This window comes from Leptodactylus fuscus, chromosome 8 (genome assembly GCF_031893055.1).
Source record: "Leptodactylus fuscus isolate aLepFus1 chromosome 8, aLepFus1.hap2, whole genome shotgun sequence".
NCBI classification, from domain to species: Eukaryota; Metazoa; Chordata; class Amphibia; order Anura; family Leptodactylidae; genus Leptodactylus; species Leptodactylus fuscus.
The window spans coordinates 42,559,104-42,580,225 of record NC_134272.1 but is presented as its reverse complement, the minus strand read 5'-3'; the positions used below and the strand labels follow the sequence as shown (position 1 = coordinate 42,580,225).

At 41.9% G+C, this 21,122-nt stretch overlaps 1 protein-coding gene across 1 annotated transcript in view; it reads right to left on the bottom strand.

The window, feature by feature from the left end:
- Positions 1 to 21,122, bottom strand: part of PGAP1 (post-GPI attachment to proteins inositol deacylase 1) — a 133,625-nt gene that overhangs the window by 14,777 nt on the left and 97,726 nt on the right. Inside the window, exons 20-22 of the mRNA XM_075285178.1 lie at positions 19,106 to 19,199; positions 10,763 to 10,853; positions 1,474 to 1,671 (exon numbers count right to left, since the gene is read on the bottom strand). Coding sequence (XP_075141279.1) covers positions 1,474 to 1,671; positions 10,763 to 10,853; positions 19,106 to 19,199 — 383 coding nt within the window. The remainder of the gene's footprint in view (positions 1 to 1,473; positions 1,672 to 10,762; positions 10,854 to 19,105; positions 19,200 to 21,122) is intronic.

Below are 21,122 nucleotides of genomic sequence, written 5' to 3'. Positions count from 1 at the left end.
ATGGCATGAATAACATACTAACATTGATTGCTTTAAAGGAACACCAGACTAACTTACTCCACCCCATTTGTTTAACCCTTGACGTTCTCAAATCCTTAAACCTCCATTGAAATATAGGGTATAGACTAAATCGAAAAGTCTGTAATCATTTCATTGTTTAAAGGGGTTGTTCCATCACAAGGATCCTATCTATACTGCTAGTTTATGTGGATTTAAGACTTTCCCTAAATGCATTGCTTTATCAAAACTGCTTTGTTTGGCCGCTATCTTAATTTATTCACTTCATTGTTTACACTGCGTTTCTATAGCCCTTGGGATTATCTGCTTATTTGCCAAGTGATGTAGCTGCCTGCTCTCAGGTGGAGAGGGAGGGGCTGGGAGCAGTTCTGAGCTGTTTGAGAAGCTCCGCTACTTAAATGACACAGATAGGGGAGGTGAGAGCTCCGGGATTTCTGAGCTCTTATCAGTCGGTTTAAAGAGGACCTTTCATCAGATCGGGCACATGCAGTTTTATATACTGCTGGAAAGCTGACAGTGCGCTGAATTCAGTGGACTATCTGCTTTCCCGATCTGTGCCCCGGGTAAAGCGCTATCGGTCCCGGTACCGTAGGGCTTTACAGTCAGAAGGGCGTTCCTGACACTTAGCCAGGGACGCCCTTCTGCCCAGCAGCGCCTATCGTGCTGTACAGTGTGAGCATAGAGGAATGCCCCCTTCCCAGTCTTAGAGCACAGCGCGATAGGTGCTGCTGGGCAGAAGGGCGTCCCTGGCTAAGTGTCAGAAACGCTTTATATAAGAAAACAGCACTCATTTGCCCCCATCTATATCTGAGAGCAGGAAGCTAGGTCACATGTGTGGTGCAGACACAGGAACAGCTACAGACACAGGCCCACCCCTCTCCCTCCCACCCTCCTGAGAGTAGGCAGCTACATCACTTGGGAAATGAGCAGATAATCCCAAGGGCCATAGAAACGCAGTGTCAACAATGAAGTGAATAAATAAAGCTAGTGGACAAACAAAGCAGTTTTGCTGAAGCAGTGTATTTAGGAAAAGTCTTAAATCCACATTAACAAGCAGTATAGATAGGATCCATGTTATGGGACAACCCCTTTAATCACAACTGTGTTTTATAGGTTTTCAACTATGCCTCTTTGATTTAAATGATAATTGATATAAATTCATATATATTCATATTTCATTGAGGGGATGTGCCTTAGCTTGCTCAAGATTCAGTTTCAGCTCTAAATGCCTGAGCAAAGCATCTTTCCACTCATTTGAATACAAATAAAATGGGGATTTACATGCAAATGGGGCTCCAAATATGAACCTATTTGTAAACTGTAGAATCACCTCTTCAAGGTATTATTAGATTTAGAACCAATTTATGGCCCACAGACTCCCTTTAATGGAGAAAAAAAAAAACAAGGAAAAAAAAAAACTACATGCCTAACATAAATGGTAAGTATTCAACAAACCTTTTCAAATAGTTCCATATTGATGTCAGTATTCCAATTGATGACTTGAACAAAATTCCACTCCAATATGCTATGCCAGTGCCAAACATGAAAAGAACTAAAGATCCCAGTGGAAACAGTAGGTTCATAGAATGTAACTCAGAAGAATCCAGATGTGGAAGCAATAAATTATCCCAGGTATCTCTGAACCAGTCGTAACTAAATAAAAAGTAAAACATTAGGTGTAGTTGCACAAAACACAAACAGCTTTCGTATATTTCAAACATTTCTCTTTCTCTATTTTTTTTTTAATGCTACTACTGTTCTAGTACAGTGGATGTTTAGTATTTAGATATTTAAATATGGCGGCTGATCAGCATAGTTTAATAAATGAAAAAAAACATACACATTAGGTAAAATTCAAAGACGACTACCCACCGTTTTGCCTCATAATAAGTTGAACAAATCCAATCAAAGAAATATACATTCCTAAAATTGGTATAAAATAAAAAGTACATCTGGGCTCCACAAAAAAATGCTTTATGCACTCTAGAGATGAGCGAACAGTGAAATATTCATTTCAAATAGACCCTCAATATTTGACTATTCGAACGAATATCAAATCCCATTATAGTCTATGGGGAAAAAATGTTCGTTTCAGGAGAAACTACCATTCGACTAAAGACAGCAACCAAGTCCACTATGAAACCTCAGCAAATGATGACAACACCTCTGGAATGAAACTAGTACAGCAGGGGAAGCATGCCTGGGGGCATCTAACACGCCCAAGTCACAGTATTACCCCACTATCACAGCCTATTAACTACATACTTTCCACACTCAAAAGAACCTCTATGAAAGTGGAAAAATACCTGGAAACATTCTTTCCTCCCCAATTGTATGGATAGAAACCCAAATTTTAAGCTAAAGAAACATTACCAGGCACCCCTTTAAATCACGTTGCCCATGACAACCACAGATGGAATAGGTAATGGAAAACCAACAGCCCCCGCCCTTAACTGTCACTGTGGATGTGTGTGTGTGAGGAGTTCATCACAAGGTTGACAGACCCAACTCCAAATGCTGCAGCACAAGCAACCAGCAGTCAGCCTAAGATTGTCTCTTCAAGACACAAAATTCTTTGGAACCAGATCTGGAAAACCCAGTGATTGCCATTGCAGCAGTCCCTAGGCCATCTTACAGAGCAGTTCATTCAGAGATTGAATTGGAGAAAAATAAAAACATTTACTGTGATGACTTCATGCACATTAGTGGGTATGGACAACCTAATGTACCATATCCTCATGCTGAGCTGGCCTCATTACTGAACACGATCAACCAGGATAATCATTGCTGGAAACAACCATCAGATCTTACCGAAAGGAATCACCCTCGGTTTGGAAAGAAGCACCTTTAATTGAGTTGAGCCTTGCACCAGCAATGTTAGGCCCTTATGGCGAGAATGTTAGGCCCTTATGGCGAGTTGCGCCCTTATCCAGCAGAATGTTAGGCCCTTTGGGTGAGTATACCCTTTAACCAGCAGAATGTTAGGCCCTTTGGGTGAGTAGAGCCTGTAACCAGCAGAATGTTAGGCCCTTATGGTGAGTTTAGCCTTTAATCAGCATAGTTGTTGGCCCTTTGGGTGGATTGAGCCTGTAACAAGCATAGTTGTGTGAGTGGAGCCTCTAACCAGCAAAGTTTTTGGGAATTAGGGTGGATTAAGCCTCTAACCAGCAGAGTTCGGGGGACTTAGGGTGGATTGAATCTAGTAGGAGCAGAATTGTGCAACGCTGATGGTGGAGGAGGAGGAACTGGAGAGGTTGAGCACACACATGGAACTTCATGTTGGGGTGCTTGACACTGGTGGACATGAAAATGATGGGTCAATGCAGTGGCTGTTCATTTTGATGAAAGTCAGCTGACAGCCAGCTGTGAAGACCCTTTCTGATGGCAATCTGGCGGCAGGGCAGGAAAGGACCTCCAAGGCGTAAAGCGCAAGTTCCAGCCACAAATTCAACTTGGAGACCCAATAAGTGTAGGGCGCAGAGGGATCAGAGAGGACAGGGCTGTGGTCGGCCAGGTACTCCCGCAACATGCGCCTATACTTGTCCCTCCTGGTGACACTAGGCCCATCAGTGGCGGTAGTTTGGCAAGGGGGTGCCATTAACGTGTGCCAGACCTTGGAGAGTGTGCCCCTGGTGGGTGTGGACCGGATGGCAGTTGTTAGCCTTTTGGAGGAACTCTCCTCTCTGCCGCCAACGAGAGTTGATGGAAACATTTCCATCATATTCTTCACCAGTTGCTTGTGGCAATCATTAATGTGATTGGCCCTCCCCTCTACCGGAATAAAAGTCGAGATGTTATTTTTATACCGGGGGTCGAGGATTGCAAAAATCCAGTAGTGGTTGCGCTCCAGGATTTTGACAATGCGTTTGTCACTTGAAAAGTACCCCAACATGAATTCAGCCATGTGTGCCAGAGTGTTACTTGGCATGACTTCGCTGCCCCCACCGGAATGGTCACTCTCCATTTCCTCTTCCTCCCTTTCGCCCCACCCATGCTGCAGCAATGGGACGCACTGAACTTCCCCGCTAGCCTCCTGTGTGACAATGAGATCATCTGCCACTTCGTCATCCTCCTCCGTCACTATACACTGTGAAGCGGACAGGAGTGTGCACTGACTATCCTGCTGGGATGGTTCTGCTCCTATGCCCGACTCCTCAGCGTACAATGCGTTATCCCCAATGGCGATGAGGGATTTTCGCATCACACACAGGAGCGGGATTGTTACACTCACTAGTGCGTCGTCACAGCTGACCCTCTTGGTGGACTCCTCAAAGACACGTAAGATCTTGCATAAGTCTGCCATCCATGGCCACTCAAGGTGCAGAAACTGCGGGAGCTGACTTTGAGGAACCCTTGGGTTTTGGAGATGGTACTCCATTAAGGGTCTCTGCTGCTCACACACTCTGGTCAACATGTGGTACGTCGAGTTCCAGCGTGTGGGGACGTCGCACAACAGCTGGTGTTTAGGCAGATGTAGGCGTTGCTGGAGTGTTTTGAGGCTAGCAGCAGCTACTGTAGACTTGTGAAAGTGGGCGCACAAGCGCCGCACTTTCACCAGTAGCTCGTGTAAATTGGGGTACGTTTTTAAAAACCGTTGCATCACTAAATTGAAAACGTGGGCCAGGCATGGAACGTGTTGGAGGTTGGCAAGCTCCAGAGCCGCTACCAGGTTCCGGCCGTTATCACACACGACCATGCCTGGGCCCAGGTGCAGCGGTGAAAACCATATTGACGTCTCATCGAGGAGGGCATCCCTCACCTCGGAGGCAGTGTGCTGTCTGTTCACCAAGCTGATGAGCTTCAGCATGGCCTGCTGACGTCTCCCCACGCCAGTGCTGCAGCGTTTCCAGCAGGTAGCTGGGGTTGATGTGACGGCGGTGGAGGAAGAGGGTGGTGGTTCAGAGCCCCTGCCAGGAATGTTGAGCGGACAGAAGAGGTAGACTGTGATCCAGTCCCAGCCTCAACTACATTCACCCAGTGTGCAGTCAGTGAAATGTAGCGTCCCTGTCTGCATGCACTTGTCCACACGTCGGTGGTCAAGTGGATCTTTGTGCAAAGCACGGAACTTAGGGCCCGCCTGATGTTGCATGACACATGCTGGTGCAAGGTGGGGACAGCACACTGGGAGAAGTAGTGACGGCTAGGTAAGGCATAGCGAGGTGCCGCACTTGCCATCATGTCACGGAAGGCCTGAGTTTCCACAAGCCAGAACGGCAACATCTCCTGGGCCACGAGTTTGGAGATGTGTGCGTTTAAGGCTTGTGCATGTGGGTGGGTAGCTCTGTACTTTTGCCTGCGCTCAAACGTCTGGGAGATAGTGGGTTGCTGGGAAGAGGCGCACGATGGTGCAGGAGAAGGAGCTGAGGCAGGAAAAGGGGAGGATGAGGGAGAAGTCCCCAAAGTGGTGGAGGCAGATGTGGAGGTGTCCTGCCTGGTGGTCTGGACTGCAGTGCCAGCACTGGCAACAGTGAGAGAGGCAGTTGGGGCAACGCCGGACGACGATTGTCTTGCATTTGATCTCTCCCACTGAGCCCAGTGCTTGCATTCCTTATTCTTATGGTACAGTTGGAAGGGACCTCAAGGGCCATCGGGTCCAACCCCCTGCGAGTGCAGGTTTTCCTAAATCATTCCAGCTATATGTTTATCCAGATTCCGCTTGAAGATTTCCATTGATGGAGCGCCCACCACCTCCCGTGGCAGCCTATTCCACTCTCTCACTACCCTCACTGTCAGAAAGTTTTTCCTAATGTCTAATCTGTATCTCTTTCCCTTTAGTTTCATCCCATTGCTTCTTGTACTTCCTTGTGCTAATGAGAATAGGGTAGATCCCTCTGCACTGTGACTACCTTTCAGATATTTGTAGACTGCTATTAAATCTCCCCTCAGCCTTCTCTTCTGCAAACTAAACAGTCCCAGTTCTTTTAGCCGCTCCTCATAGGACATGGTTTGCAGACCTTCCACCATTTTGGTTGCTCTTCTCTGGACTTGCTCCAATATATCGATGTCTTTCTTGAATTGAGGCGCCCAGAACTGTACACAGTATTCCAGGTGTGGTCTGACCAGGGAAGAGTACAGCAGAATAATGACCTCTCTTGATCTAGATTCAATGCTTGTCTTAATACATCCCAGAATTTTATTAGCCTTTTTTTGCAGCAGCACCGCACTGTTGGCTCATGTTGAATTTGTGATCTACTATTATGCCCAAGTCCTTTTCCCCTATGCTATCACTTAATTCTATTCCTCCCATACTATATATGTTTTTTACATTTCTGTTACCCAGATGTAGAACTTTGCATTTGTCCCTGTTAAATACCATTTTGTTCGCCTCAGCCCATTGTTCCAGTGTGTCTAAGTCCTTTTGAATACACTCTCTCTCCTCTCTAGTGTTGGCTATTCCTCCTATCTTCGTATCATCTGCAAATTTTATGAGTTCCCCAATAATTCCATCGTCCAGATCATTTATAAAGATATTAAAAAGTACTGGGCCCAGAACAGAGCCCTGCGGCACCCCGCTTTTGACTTTCTTCCAGTTGGATGTGTAGCCATTTAGTATTACTCGTTGTGCCCGATCATTAAGCCAGTTGTGAATCCACCTAACTGATTTTTTGTCAAAGCCATACTTAATCATTTTTTCAATAAGAAGGTTATGTGATACTTTATCAAATGCCTTACTGAAGTCAAGATATACTATGTCCACGGCATTCCCTTGGTCCAACCATTCAGTGATTTTGTTGTAGAAGGAAATCAGGTTAGTCTGACAAGATTTATTGGTCCTAAAGCCGTGCTGGCTCTGGTTAATTAATGCCTTCCCATCCAGGTACTGAAGTAAATGTTCCTTGACAATTTGCTCAAAGATTTTTCCTGCTATCGAGGTCAGACTTACCGGCCTGTAATTTCCTGGATCGTCCCTTTTCCCCTTTTTGTAGATGGGGACAACATTTGCCCTTTTCCAATCTAAAGGGACCACTCCTGTTTCCCATGACTTACCGAAGATTATAGCAAGGGGTTCTGTTATTTCCTCTGCTATCTCTTTCAGGACTCTAGGGTGTAAATCATCTGGTCCTGGGGACTTGGTTTCCTGTAACTTGGCTAAGTGCTCTCTTACCAGACCTTCGCTTATAGTCAGCTTGGAGTCCTCCTTCCCCTCATCTCCATCACCATTAATGTCGATATTTCCATTAGTTTCTTGGGAGAAGACGGATACAAAATTCCAAATAATATTATTCCAAATAACAGCGCATGGCAGTGGTCGTAATGTTGCTCTCTTCAGAGCCCCCACTCCGTTTTAAATTTTTACTGCATTTGCCGCGTGGTATTCGATTGGAATCGAATATCTCGAATAGCCTGATATTCGATTGAATACCTATTCGATCGAACGCTGTTCGCTCATCTCTAATGCACTCCCTACACAGAGAATCCCAGATTTTTTTTTTGCCAACTTTTAGATTTTTGTAAGAGGCTAAAATTTTAAACAAATAAAAAAACAAAACACCAACATTATATAAATCTGGAATTGTACCGACCCATAGAATACAGGTAATGTCATTAGTAGTGGGAGTGGCTCCACACTGAACACTGTCGAAAGCTCATAGAAAATATTTTTTTCCAGCTTCAAGTACAATTTTTTGGACAAAAATTAAATATTTATATGACTGAACAGAAAATAAGTTATGGTTTAGAAAATGGAGCATAAAAACAAAAATCAGAAAATGAAAAATGCCTGTGGCAGGAAGCGCTTAAGATCATCTGAATCAATCTCAAGCATCTACCTGAGCGATTCTCCACACATGCAAGATATGTCCTAGGGGGAGTTAAGCAGGGTGAGTCACTGGATGTCCTTGTAGGTTAAATTACAACATGCAATGTCAATCAGCTGCATCTAAGGCCAGCAGGATATTGTCATGTATTAAAGAGACTTGCTGAAGAGGAATATAATTAACACTTAATAAAAGTCATTGCTGCAGGCCCATCTGGAATACATAGTCCAGTTCTGGGCAACAGTTCATAGAAAGGATGTCACAGTTGGAAAATAGAGGTCCACAAAGCTGATAAGGGGGCATGGTGGACCTCAGTTACGAAGAGAAATTAAGTTTAAAGTTAAATTTGATTAACCTTGAGAAGAGGCTTTTAAGGGGAGATATAAAAAATACCTATATAAATGGCCCATGTAAGAAATATGAGGAAAATATGTTCTACGTAAAATATCCTCAAAAAGACAAGGGAGCAACCCATCCATCGGGAGAAAAATATGTATAATCTCTAGAGGAGACAAGTCTTCATTGCAGGGACTGCAAATCTGTGGAATAGCCCACCGCAGGAAATGGTTATAGCAGCAACAGCTGACCACTTCAAAAAATGGTGCATAGAAATGTATACAATACTTATTTTAAGTCACGTCCTTTACAACTTGGTTGAAATTGACAGAAAAAAGTCTTTTTTTCAGTCATACCATATACAGTTGTGCTAAAAAGTTTACATACCCCAGCAGATTTTTTGGTCTTTTTTTTTTTTTTTTTTTTTTTAGAGAACATGAATTATAAACACAAAAACATTTTCTCCACTCATGGTTAGTGGTTGGTTGAAGCCATTTATTGTCAAACTTCTGTGTCTTCTCTTTTTAAATCATAATGACAAAGAAAATCATCAAAATGACCTTGTTCAAAAGTTCACATATCCCAGTTCTTAATACCGTGTATTAGCCCCTCTAACATCAATAACAGTTTGAAGTCTTTTGTGGTAGTTGTGGTTGAGGCTCCTTATGTTCTCGCTTGAAGATCACGTCGCGAATGCCCGAACAGCTGATTGCCGGCTTTTTATATTCAAATTTCGCGCCAAAACACCTGATCTCTCCAATCAGCTGACGGAATCCCAGAACAGCTGATTCAAGGCCACGCCCACTTCGAACGTTCTAGAAGACCCCGTCAGCTGAGAGGGATGACCTGAACTTGACCCTGACTCCCTGAGGTAAGTGAAAAACAGGCGGGAAAAATTACCTGACAGAAATTAAAAGGGGAAATAATCAATGAGAGAAACTTTTAACCTTAATTAAAATTAAACTATAATAAGTTGTTTTTATGGTTCCATGATACCATGTGTCCCCCGAGCAATTAATGCTCTGGGGGGCCCTGTCATTCTTCTTGGCAAAAAGTCTCCAATTCCTGTACATTTCTGGGCTGTCTTACATGTACTGTACACTTCAGATCTCCACAGAGTGGCTCAATGATATGGAGGTCAGGAGACGGAGATGGCCACTCCAGAACCTTCCCTTTTTTTTGCTGTAGCCAATGACAGGTCGACTTGGCCTTGTGTTTTGGATCGTTGTCATGTTGGAACGTCAAAGTATGTCCTATGCACAGCTTTCTGGCTGAGGAGTACAAATTTGCCTCCAGTATTTGCTGATAACGTGCTGCAATCATGTTTCCTTCAACTTTGACGAAGTTTCCTGTGCCTTTGAAGCTCACCCATCCCCACATCATCAGCGATCCACCTCCGTGCTTTACAGTAGGAATGGTGTTCCTTTCATCATAGGCCTTGTTGACCTCTCCAAATGTAACGTTTATGGTTGTGGCCAAAAAGTTTGATTTTTGTCTCATCACTCCAAATTACTTTGTTTCAGAAGTTTTGAGTCTTGTCTCTCTGCTGTTTGGCATATTGAAGACGAGATTCTTTGTGGCATTTGTGCAGTAATGACTTTCTTCTGGCAACTTAACCATGCAGCACATTTTTCTTCGAGTGCCTCCTTTTTGTGCATCTTGAAACAGCCACATTGATAGTTTTCAGAGCGTCCTGTATTTCAGCTGATGTTATGTGTGGGTTTTTTTAAAAAATTTTTTTTTACATCCCAAACAATTTTCTGGCCAGTTGCAGCTGAAATTTTGGTTGCTCTACCTGACCGTAGTTTGGTTTTTTACAGAGCCCGTGAGTTTCCATTTGTTAATCACAGGTCGAACACTGCTGTCAGGCATTATCAATTCCTTGGATATCTTTTTTATCCCTTTCCGCTTTTATACAGTTCAACTACCTTTTCCCGTAGATCCGTGGACAACTGTGTCAACTTCTGGGTATGTTATCAGGCCAAAAGCACCAGGATATGTGAACTTTTGAACAAGGATGAGGCCACACGGTGGCTCAGTGGTTAGCACTGAAGCCTTGCAGCGCTGGAGCTCTGGTGTTCAAATCCCGCCAAGGGCAAAAAACCATCTGCAAGGAGTTTGTATGTTCTCCCCGTGTTTGCATGGATTTCCATCCCATATTCCAAAAACATATTGATAGGGAAAAATGTACATTGTGAGCTCTATGTGGGGCTCACAATCTACATAAAAAAAAACTAAAAACTTTTGAACAAGGACATTTTGATGTTTTTGGTTGTCATTATGATTTAAAAAGAGAAAACATGGAAGACTTACAATAAATGGCTTCAACCAACCACTAACCGTGAGTGGAGAAAAAGTTTTTGTGTTATCATTCATCGTCTCTGAAAAAAGGCCAAAAAAAACCAAAAATCTGCCGGGGTATATAAACTTTTTAGCACAACTGACTAATTCTTTGGTAAATGTCCAAGAATAAATTGTCATAACTGCATGTTAGATTTGGTGGTACACTATATTTGTGTTTTCCAACTAATTTTTGAGAGGAAAACATTAGCGATGTCTCCAGTAGAGCAATTTTTCCACAGATGTGCATGAATTATGTACATATCCAAATAGCACACAAGACACAAATACAATGAATAAAAAAAAATTACCTCAGAAGGAATCGACAGATATTGACAACAGGGTCAACCTTGTACGGTTTAGCTGCCATGTCCAATGATGCATCAAACTGTAAACTGCTACCTGGAAAGCAATTACGAAGACTTACAGCTGATTCTAATAGAGAGTCATTTACTGCCAGCTGACAAGCAATTGCTATTTTAAACATAGTAAAATTATTTGACCTTCCCTTGTCCTCTCACGCCTGTTCATATCCCCCCCCCCCCCCCGCTTGCTTGCTCACCCTTTCTCTTTTGTCCTACTCCCCTCTGTCCTGTTTGTTTTGTTAGTCTCCTCTGTTTGTCTGTTGTACTGTGTTCTTTTTTGTCTTATGCAGTTGTGGAAAGCCGTTTTCAGTTAGGGTTTTTCCTTTATTTTGTTGTATTTTGTATGTCTACTGTTTATGGTTGTATACTTTGCTTGAAAATTTAATAAAAATTACAGTTGAAAAAAAAAACCATAGTAATATTGAGGGGAAGAAAAATAAAATAAAAATTATATAAAATATATATATATATATATTATATATATATATATATATATATTATATATATATATATATATATATATATATATATATATATATATATATATATTATATGATTAATTCACATTACCCTTAAAGAAAAAACAAACAAAAAACCAAACAAAAACTAAGAACTCCACTAGGTCCAGAGAAGCTGCAACACCTTTACTTTTCAGGACTGACCTAGCACAGCTATGTATTACATACAGTAGCTAAGCCCATTTTTTCTGTCTGAATAGTGGTGGCTCAACCAGCAATCCAGCAAGACACCCATGCTCAGTGAAGGCTCCATGCACATGAATGGTTGTCAGTATGCTAGCAATGTTTTTAAGAGGCAATCCAGCAGAACCCCTCTTTCTATCCATCACCTGATTTTCTGTCCCTTTCCAAGCTTTTTTTCATGTGTACTGCTCTCATGTCCCTGCTAGAGATGAGCAGACACCGTTTGATCGAATAGGTGTTCGATCCAATATCAGGCCGTTCGAGGTATTTGTTTCCAATCGAATACCACGCGGCATACGCAGCATAAATTTGTATCCCCTCCCACCTTCCTTAGCGCGTTTTTTGCAAGAAATAACTATGCAGGGCAGGTGGGACAGGAACTACGAAAACGAAGGCAGTGAAAAAAAGTGAAAAAACCCATTGGCTGCCAAAAACATGTGACCTCCCATTTATAAGAATAGCCAGCGCCATCTTCATGTCATTTGCAGTGAGAGATAGGGAGAGAGATCTGCTGAGGGCTAGATAGCTTCTAGTAGGCAGGGAAAAACGGAAGAAAAACAACAGCTCTTTTCAGAGCTATATACTGCAGGGAGAGGAATCAAGCTTTCCACAGACGGTGTGTGTCCCAAAACAGGAATACAGAGGAATTAGTGGCTGCTATATACATTCAACCCAGCTTTTCAGGCAGTGTGTAACCCCAAAACAGGGATACGGAAAAATTCAATCCAGCTATATACACGCTCAAACCAGCTTTCAAGGCAGTGTCCCCCCAAACACCTAACAGGGATACAGCGCAATTAGGTCCAGCTATGTACGCTCAATACAGATATCCAGGGTGTGCACCCCCAAAACCTAGGTGGGAAACACCGAAATTCAGTCAGGCTATGTACGCTCAATCTAGATATCCAGGGTGTGTACCCCCAAAACCTAGGTGGGAGACACAGAAATTCAGTCAGGCTATGTATGCTGAATCCAATTTTTAGAGGTCTACCCCCAAAGCTAAGTGGGAGACACATCCATTCAATCAAGCTATATCAGCTCAATCCAATTTTGAAGGGTCTACCCCCCAAAGCTAAGTGGGATACACAGCAATTCAATCAGTCCATATACGCAACATCCAGCTTTGCTCCACTGAACCCCCCAATGCTAAGTGGGAGACAGCCGTTCATTCAGTCAGTCATGTATGGTCAAGCCATGTATGGTCAAGACCCCCCCCCCCCCCCCCCCGAAGCTAAGTGAGATACACAGCAATTAAGTCAGTCTATATACGCGACATCCAACTTTCCACATGCTGGAAACCAGTTTTTGATGCTGTACCCCCCGAAGCCAAGTGGGATACACAGCAATTCAGTCTAAACACGCAACATCTTGCTTTCCACATGCTGTACCCCCCAAAGCTAAGTGGAAGACAGCCGTTGATTCAGTCAGGCCATGTATGGTCAAACCGATTTTAATGCTGTACGCCCACAAAGCTAAGTGGGATATACAGCAATTCAGTCTATATACGCAACATCCAGCTTTCCACATGGTGTACCCCCCTAAGCCAAGTGGGAGACAGCCGTTCATTCAGTCAGGCCATGTATGGTCAAACCTGTTTTTAATGCTGTACCCCCCGAAGCTAAGTGGGAGACACAGCAATTCAATCAGGCTATATCAGCTCAATCAAATTTTTAAGGGTCTACCCCCCAAAAGCTAAGTGTGATACACAGCAATTCAGTCACGCTATAGAAGCTCAATCCAATTTTTGGTTCAATCCAGTATTGTTTGCTCTCCATGATGTGAACTATGCCTTTGTCTCTTGAAAAGCAAACCAATATGAAGTCAGCCATGTGTGCCAGAGTGTTACTTGGCATGACTTCGCTGCCCCCAACTGTAAGGGTTACTCTCGTAATGGAATACACTGAACTTCCCCTCAAGCCTTGTGTGGGACAGTGACATGAAATGCCACTTCATCCCCCTCGTCTTCCTCCGTCAGCCAACGGTGCGAAGATGACAGGAGTGTGCTCAGAATATTTTCAGCCTAGCAGAGGCTACTTTTCACTTACGAAAATGGCCACACGTTCACCAGTATATCAGGCACAATGGTGTAGGTTTCAAAGAACCTTTGAACCAACAAGTTGAAAACGTGGGCCATATGTGGACTGTATTTGAGTCTCGCAAGCTCCAGATCTGGTACCAGGTTCCGGCCATTATCACATACACAAACATGCCTGGGCCCAGGTGCAGCGGGGAAAACCATATTGCCATAACATCCAGGATGGCATCCCTCACCTCGGAGGCAGTGTGCTGTCTGTCCCCCAAGCTGATGAGCTTCAGCACATCCTGCGGATGTCTCCCCACGCCAGTGTTGCAGTGTTTCAGCACTCCTGCCAGGAATATTGGGCGGGGAGACATGGCAGGTCGCCAAAGTTTGAGATCCGGTCCCAGCCTCAACTACATTCAGCCAGTGTGCCGTGATTGAGATGTAGCGTCCCTGGCCGCATGCACTTGTCCACACGTCGGTGGTCAAGTGGAACTTTGTGCAAAGCGCAGAACTTAGGGCCTGCCTGATGTTACAGGACACGTGCTGGTGCAAGGCTCAACTCACCATAAGAGCCAAAAACACTTCTGGTGAATTTTGTTCAGTTCCAAAGGACTCTGTGTTTAGATTTGGCTCAGTCGCAGCTCCAGAACATGCCTTTGAAGGCAAGGTTTCCTTTAGTGGCTCCATCTCAGCAGGATGATGATGGTGAAGCTTGGTTAAATCTGGTGTCGGAAGGGAAAGTGATTTCTGATCTACATCTAAAGTACTGAAGCATGTTGTTTGGACTATTAACACCTGATCAGAACCCTGTAGAGGTAATGTAGAGTCCAATATTAAAGGACCATTACAGGTAGTAGTGGTTGCAGCCAATTCTCCACCTTTGCAGTCCTCTGAATAAAAGTTACACCCAGGACTTGATGCCAAAATGTTATCAATTTCCTAATCAAAATCAAGGTCAATGTCTGGGTCCTCAGTCCAATTCACTGCATCAATCCCACACAAGGAGTGATGGTTCTGGAACCACCATTTTAGGGGCTAACAATTTTAAAGGGGCTAACACTCTGCTGGTTCAAGGCTCAACTCACCCAAAGGGAAAAAAACTCTGCTGGTGCAAGGCTGATCTAAGTTAAAGGGCCTAAAACTCTGCTGGTAAGAGGCTGAAGTCACCTAAAGGGCCTCAATCTCTGCTGGTACCTCAGCTTAAGGGCCTCTAACTTAATTTGGAAGGGCTCACGTTAAGGGCCAGAAAAGTGAATTTTGGAAGGTCTTACCACATCCCACACATACAGTCATGGCCAAAAGTTTTGAGAATGACACAAATATTTTCACATGATCTGCTGCCCTCTGGTTTTTATGTGTGTTTGTCAGATGTTTTTTTTTTATCACATACAGAAATAGAATTGTGATCATATTCTGAGTAACAAAAGCTTATAGTGACAGAATGAGTTAATGCAGCAAGTCAATATTTGCAGTGTTGACCCTTCTTCTTCAGGACCTCTGCAATTCTCCCTGGCATGCTCTCAATCAACTTCTGGACCAAATCCTGACTGATAGCAGTCCATTCTTGCACAATCAATGCTTGCATTTTGTCAGAATTTGTAGGTTTTTGTTTGTCCACCCGTCTCTTGATGATTGACCACAAGTTCTCAATGGGATTAAGATCTGGGGAGTTTCCAGGCCACGGACCCAAAATCTCTCTGTTTTGTTCTCTGAGCCATTTAGTGATCACCTTTGCTTTATGGCAAGGTGCTCCATCATGCTGGAAAAGGCATTGTTGATGGCCAAAACTGCTCTTGGACGGTTGGGAGAAGTTGATCTGGGAGGACATTCTGGTACCATTCTTTATTCATGGCTGTGTTTTTACGCAAGACTGTGAGAGAGCCGATTCCCTTGGCTGAGAAGCAACCCCACACATGAATGGTTTCAGAATGCTTTACAGTTGGCATAAGACAAGACTGGTGGTGGTGCTCACCTCGTCTTCTCCGAATAAGCTGTTTTCCAGATGTCCCAAACAATCGAAAAGGGGATCCATCAGAGAAAATGACTTTACCCCAGTCCTCAGCAGTCCCTGTACCCTTTTCAGAATATCAGTCTGTCCCTGATGTTTTTTCTGGAGAGAAGTGGCTTCTTCGCTGCCCTCCTTGAGACCAGGCCTTGCTCCAAGAGTCTCCGCCTCACAGTGCATGCAGATGCACTCACACCTGCCTGCTGCCATTCCTCAGCAAGCTCTGCACTACTGGTAGCCCGATCCCGCAGCGGAAACACTTTTAAGAGACGGTCCTGGCACTTGCTGGTCTTTCTTGGGCGCCCTGGAGCCTTTTTGCCAACAATGGAACCTCTCTCCTTGAAATTCTTGATGATGCGATAGATTGTTGACTGAGGTGCAATCTTTCTAGCTGCGATACTCTTCCCTATTAGGCCATTTTTGTGCAGTGCAATGATGACTGCATGTGTTTCTTTAGAGATAACCATGGTCAACAGAAGAGAAACAATGATGCCAAGCACCAGCCTCCTTTTAAAGAGTCCAGTGGTGTCATTCTTACTTAATCATGACAGATTGATCTCCAGCCCTGTCCTCATCAACACCCACACCTGTGTTAATGGAGCAATCACTGAAACGATGTTAGCTGGTCCTTTTAAGGCAGGGCTGCAATGATGTTGAAATGTGTTTTGGGGGATAAAGTTAATTTTTTTCTATTTCCCCCTGTGGGAAACCGTCCATCATGCAGGAAGTCAGGGACTTTTGCTTTAATTCCTGTACACTTTATCTAGTCAGGGTGAGAGTTACGCGAAATAACAATATGGGCTGAATTACACAGAGCTGAACTAAGTATATAATGATTTAAAAAACAAAAAAACAACACACACACACACACACACACACACACACACACACTGCAGTACTTGTTTATATACTCATAATTCTCTAATTGGGAATTTAGGAATGCACTTGGGGCAGACAAGCCTATTAATGATTTATTAAGGGTGCGATTATACAAGAGCAATTTTATTTCTGAATTTTAAAAAATGCATGTGGTCTGCCCTTTATGTGACTAATGATTAATATAAAAAAAACAAAACAAACAAACAAAACAAACCACACCCGCATGAGTTTTTTGAAGCAAATAAAACAAATGTTTGATGCCAGGTTACCTACGTCAAACAGGCCAAAGCCTACAAGAAAACATGGCCATTTTTTTAGTTGTTCTTTTTATTTATTTAATTTTAATAAAAAATTTTATTGCATGAGAAAATAGATCTGTATTCCACAAAAATACATGTCCATATGTCAACGTAATCATGGATCCACAAAAAAATTGTTAGGATCCCATGGTCTTATATGGGAAAGTCTGTGGCACAAAGTCAGAAATAGGACCTGCACCTCAGAGATTGATCTGTAAAAACTACAGATGTGTAAGGAGCCATAGAATTGATTGGATCCGCATACTATGCAGAAAACATTATTTATGTACATGGGACCTGACTGCTCCCATGGGTCTGTATAATTATGAATAAAGTGATAGACTGTACCTTACCACATAGACAAATTAATTTTCGAGGTGCCAAACCAAACCTCCGGACCTTGGAGGGTAGCCAACATGGAAGAGGTAAGTAGAAGAAAACGGCTTGCAACACTCCTGAAGTTCTAAAATTCCTCTTTAATTCAGTCCATTAAAAATAGAGTTCACACGACAGAACAAAGTGACAAAAAAAGTAATAAAAGTTAATTGCGTTAAAAGAAAACGCTAACGTGTTTCGGGGTGGACATCTCCCTTAGTCATAGCGTATAGCATAAACGACAGCATGCCAATATATAGATCCATAATGTGATTAGTAGTGTTGGGTTGTTTATCTATTTACATTGTAATGCAAGGATTATACAGTATATTAAAACCTGTATATCCTTTCCTTCCAATTTAACAGGAAATGTTAATATGTTCCTGATAGGTGTCTTATGGTAAATGTATTATTAGTATATCTTTTGGTATTCATTTTTCTAGTAGTTCCAAATGGTTGTTTTTCCTTCTGCAATGTTTATTCAATACGCTGACAGGTTGTTTAGCCCAGATCAGCCTTGGGCAGCCCTTGCGCTGACTAGAAGCAATTTTATTGATTTCTCAGGTTTGTGGTTCTTGCATCGCTCCCTGTTCTTATTAGTAGGGAGCGATGCAGATGCTGCAGTATGTGAGAGAGATTATATTTCTTATTATTACCTCACTAAAACTGAATACTAACCACATGTTAACAACAATAGCTGAGATGAGGTTTAGTTAGCAGATATTTCCTAAATAATGAATTGGACAATGGTTGTTTTTCAAACAACTTTATTTGAAGTAATGACAAAAGGAAACTAGTTTCTGGTAATTAGTGAAATGTTGAACACTGGTGTATGACACACTTGTGGATCTATATATTGGTATGCTGTCGTTTATGCTGTACGCCAGGGGTCCTCAAACTTTTTAAACAGTGGGCCGGAGGCAGAGCAGGTCGCACAGACATCGGGAGCGGTGCCCTCCAATAGGTAAAGTGAAGTGCGCTCCATGGCCTGGCCCGAGCTCCCCAGGAGCTTCATTATAAATGCACGCCTGCCGGCGTTGTCGGCGGATCAGACAGAAGTGCTTGGTGGGCCGCATGTGGCCCTCGGGCCGCAGTTTGAGGACCCCTGCTGTACGCTATGACTAAGGGGGAGGCCCACCCCGAAACGCGTTAGCGTTTTCTTTTAATGCACTTACCTCATTACTTTTTTTGGCACTTTGTTCTATCGTGTGAACTCAATTTTTAATGGACTGAATTAAAGATGGAATTTTAAAACTTCAGGAGTGTTGCAAGCCATTTTCTTCTACTTACCTCTTCCCTGTATAATTATACCGAAACCACTGAAAAAAAAATTGCTTTGCGTTGCCGTAGTCTGAAACACATTACTTATTTAAATTTCCATCTAATGAAAATGGACAAGGCTTTTCCATGGGGCGAGCTACAGATTTAATGAATACCATTTTGAGGAATGTATGACATTCTGATATTTGATTGCATTTTTTTCTTTTTATTAATTTATTTTGAGGGCAATCTGAAGCATGACAAAACAGTGTGTGTGTGTGTGTGTTTTTGTGTTACTAGCTTGAACTTCATGCTGGGAGCAGGACTCTTAGCAGTATACTTATCTATGATGCAAGGAGCTCCTGCCTCCCGCGATATACTGTCTGGCACGGTACAGTATGTTTCCAGGAGGCAGAGATTCCTACCATTAACGATAACTAGGATGCTAGGAGTCCTGCTGTCAGCATGAAGTTAAAGCTATCTGGCTAACACACGGACTCAGTCATGCGCAGCTAGCCTGAGGCTTAGATAGCAATATTACATTTTGCAATTTTGATATAGAAGTGCAAGTTTATCATTTTTCTGGGTTTATTTGTATCCACTTGTCAGCATTGCACACTGCTTACGCAAAGCTGTGTTGAAACCTAATCAGTGCAATTAAACAAAACTGACCTATTTCTAAGACGGTTAAACTACCTGTGTCATTAAAACACTTCAGACTGAACCTAAAAGTTAAGGTCATGTTACCTTTGCTGGATATAGCATAGAGTTGTGCCCCAAAAGCAAGAAGCAGATTAGAGACAATGTATACATGAAGTGATGGCCAATGACATCTGATGATCTGCAAACAAAAATATAAAAAACTAAATATGATATACAAGGAGGAAAATGTAAAGTACATTTTACATGAAAGTTGTAAAAAAAATTATTTTAAGCAATTCTAAATCTTTATTTTCATGCTTTCCACATTTTTTCCAACTCACACTAACTGCTAAAAGCAAAATACATTCAGAGTGGAATGTATTTTATTTTTCATTAAGTCAAAATAGATCAATAAGTCAGCTCATTACCAAAAATTGCAAATGGTTAAGGTACTGGGTATACTGAAGGCTTATGGTAACCAAAATTTCAAAAATACAATACAACAGGCACTCTAAATGCATCTATAACATAGGTTGGAAGGCTGTAAAAAGACATCCAAATGGGCCTATTAACCTGCAACGTTGGTCTAGAGTAAAAATTCAAAAATCCAATAAATTAGAAGCCAAATTTTCCTCATCTAATGGAACATCCCGTGGGGTTTAAAGAAATATAAAATTCCAAAATTCAAACATCTAAAAAAATTTATCCCATATGGCGAACACCTTAGTGGAAAAAATAAAATTAAAATTATTTGCAGTTTTGTCTCCCCCCCCCCCCCAAAATAATAAAATCAGAAAGGGAAACCTCAATTTCCAAAACAGAATTAACATAAAAAGGACAACTCACCCCACAAAAAAAAATCCATATACGGAAATAGAAAAAAGTTTCAGGTATAAGAATATGGCAACTAAGAATTTCTTTTTATTTTCAAAGTCTTGAATTTTTGTTAAAAGTTTAAAAATAAAATCTAAATAAATTTGTATTATCGCAATCACATCGCTCCACAGAATATAGCGAACATGTTATTTTGGGTGAAAAGTTAATTCCATAAAATTAACCCTTTCACTGTCAAGGGTCTCTGTGAAAATTGCTCTGGCTACTGGAGGTGCAAAATTTCGAGTTTTGAGATGGACAAATCAAAACTAAAATTGCAACATTAAAAAAAGCATCCAACCCCCCATACCTATATATTTTCTTAAAGTAGACACCTGCAGCATTGTCAGAATGCCATTTGGTACTGTATCCGAACAGGCACCTTCATGCTATTTTGATTTAAAATGAATGTTTTATGAAACAATGCACATAAATGTATATTAGTTGCTAAAAGCGGAAACCAAACAAAAAATTAAATGCACCAAACCTCCTAAAAAATAAGAGTTCAACATGTGCAGAGTTCATTCATATCACTATGGCCTACACCCGCATGCACGTCTTCAGAAAATCACCAGAACTGGAAGGAACAAAAATCTGCTTTGAAGCTGGAAATGTTAAAAAAAAAAAAAAAAAAAAAAGTATCATCCTATACAATGTAGGGATTACACACCATGAAAAGTAAGTGAACCCCTAAACCCTATATATTTTTTGAAAGTAGACAACCTGCAGATTTCAAAATGCCTTGATGCTTCATCAATAGCCACATCCACATTTAAAAAATGCGCTAGAACACATATTTGCACCTAAAACTCATGCTCAATCTCATACACAAAATACATTTAAAATAATAGCTTAAGGTGTAGGCATAAATATATATATATATATATATATATATATATATATATATATATATATATACACACACACACACACACACACACATACATACACACACACACACACACACACATATACATACACTACTATATGTACCGCAAACATCAACTACAACAAGAGTTCAGACTCCCAAAAACCCTAACACAGAGGATAGGCAGGATTTTGCTGTTATTCACTAATATGTTAAAAATCTATACTGCACCTTGCAAACTGACTGTCATACCAAAATCTAACTTTTTTTCATATTACACAGCATATACCTTATATAAAAAGACAATTTAATAGTTCATATCTACAAGCACCTTCATGCAATGTTGCAAACAGAGATTGCAAGCAAAATTGCACAAAAATT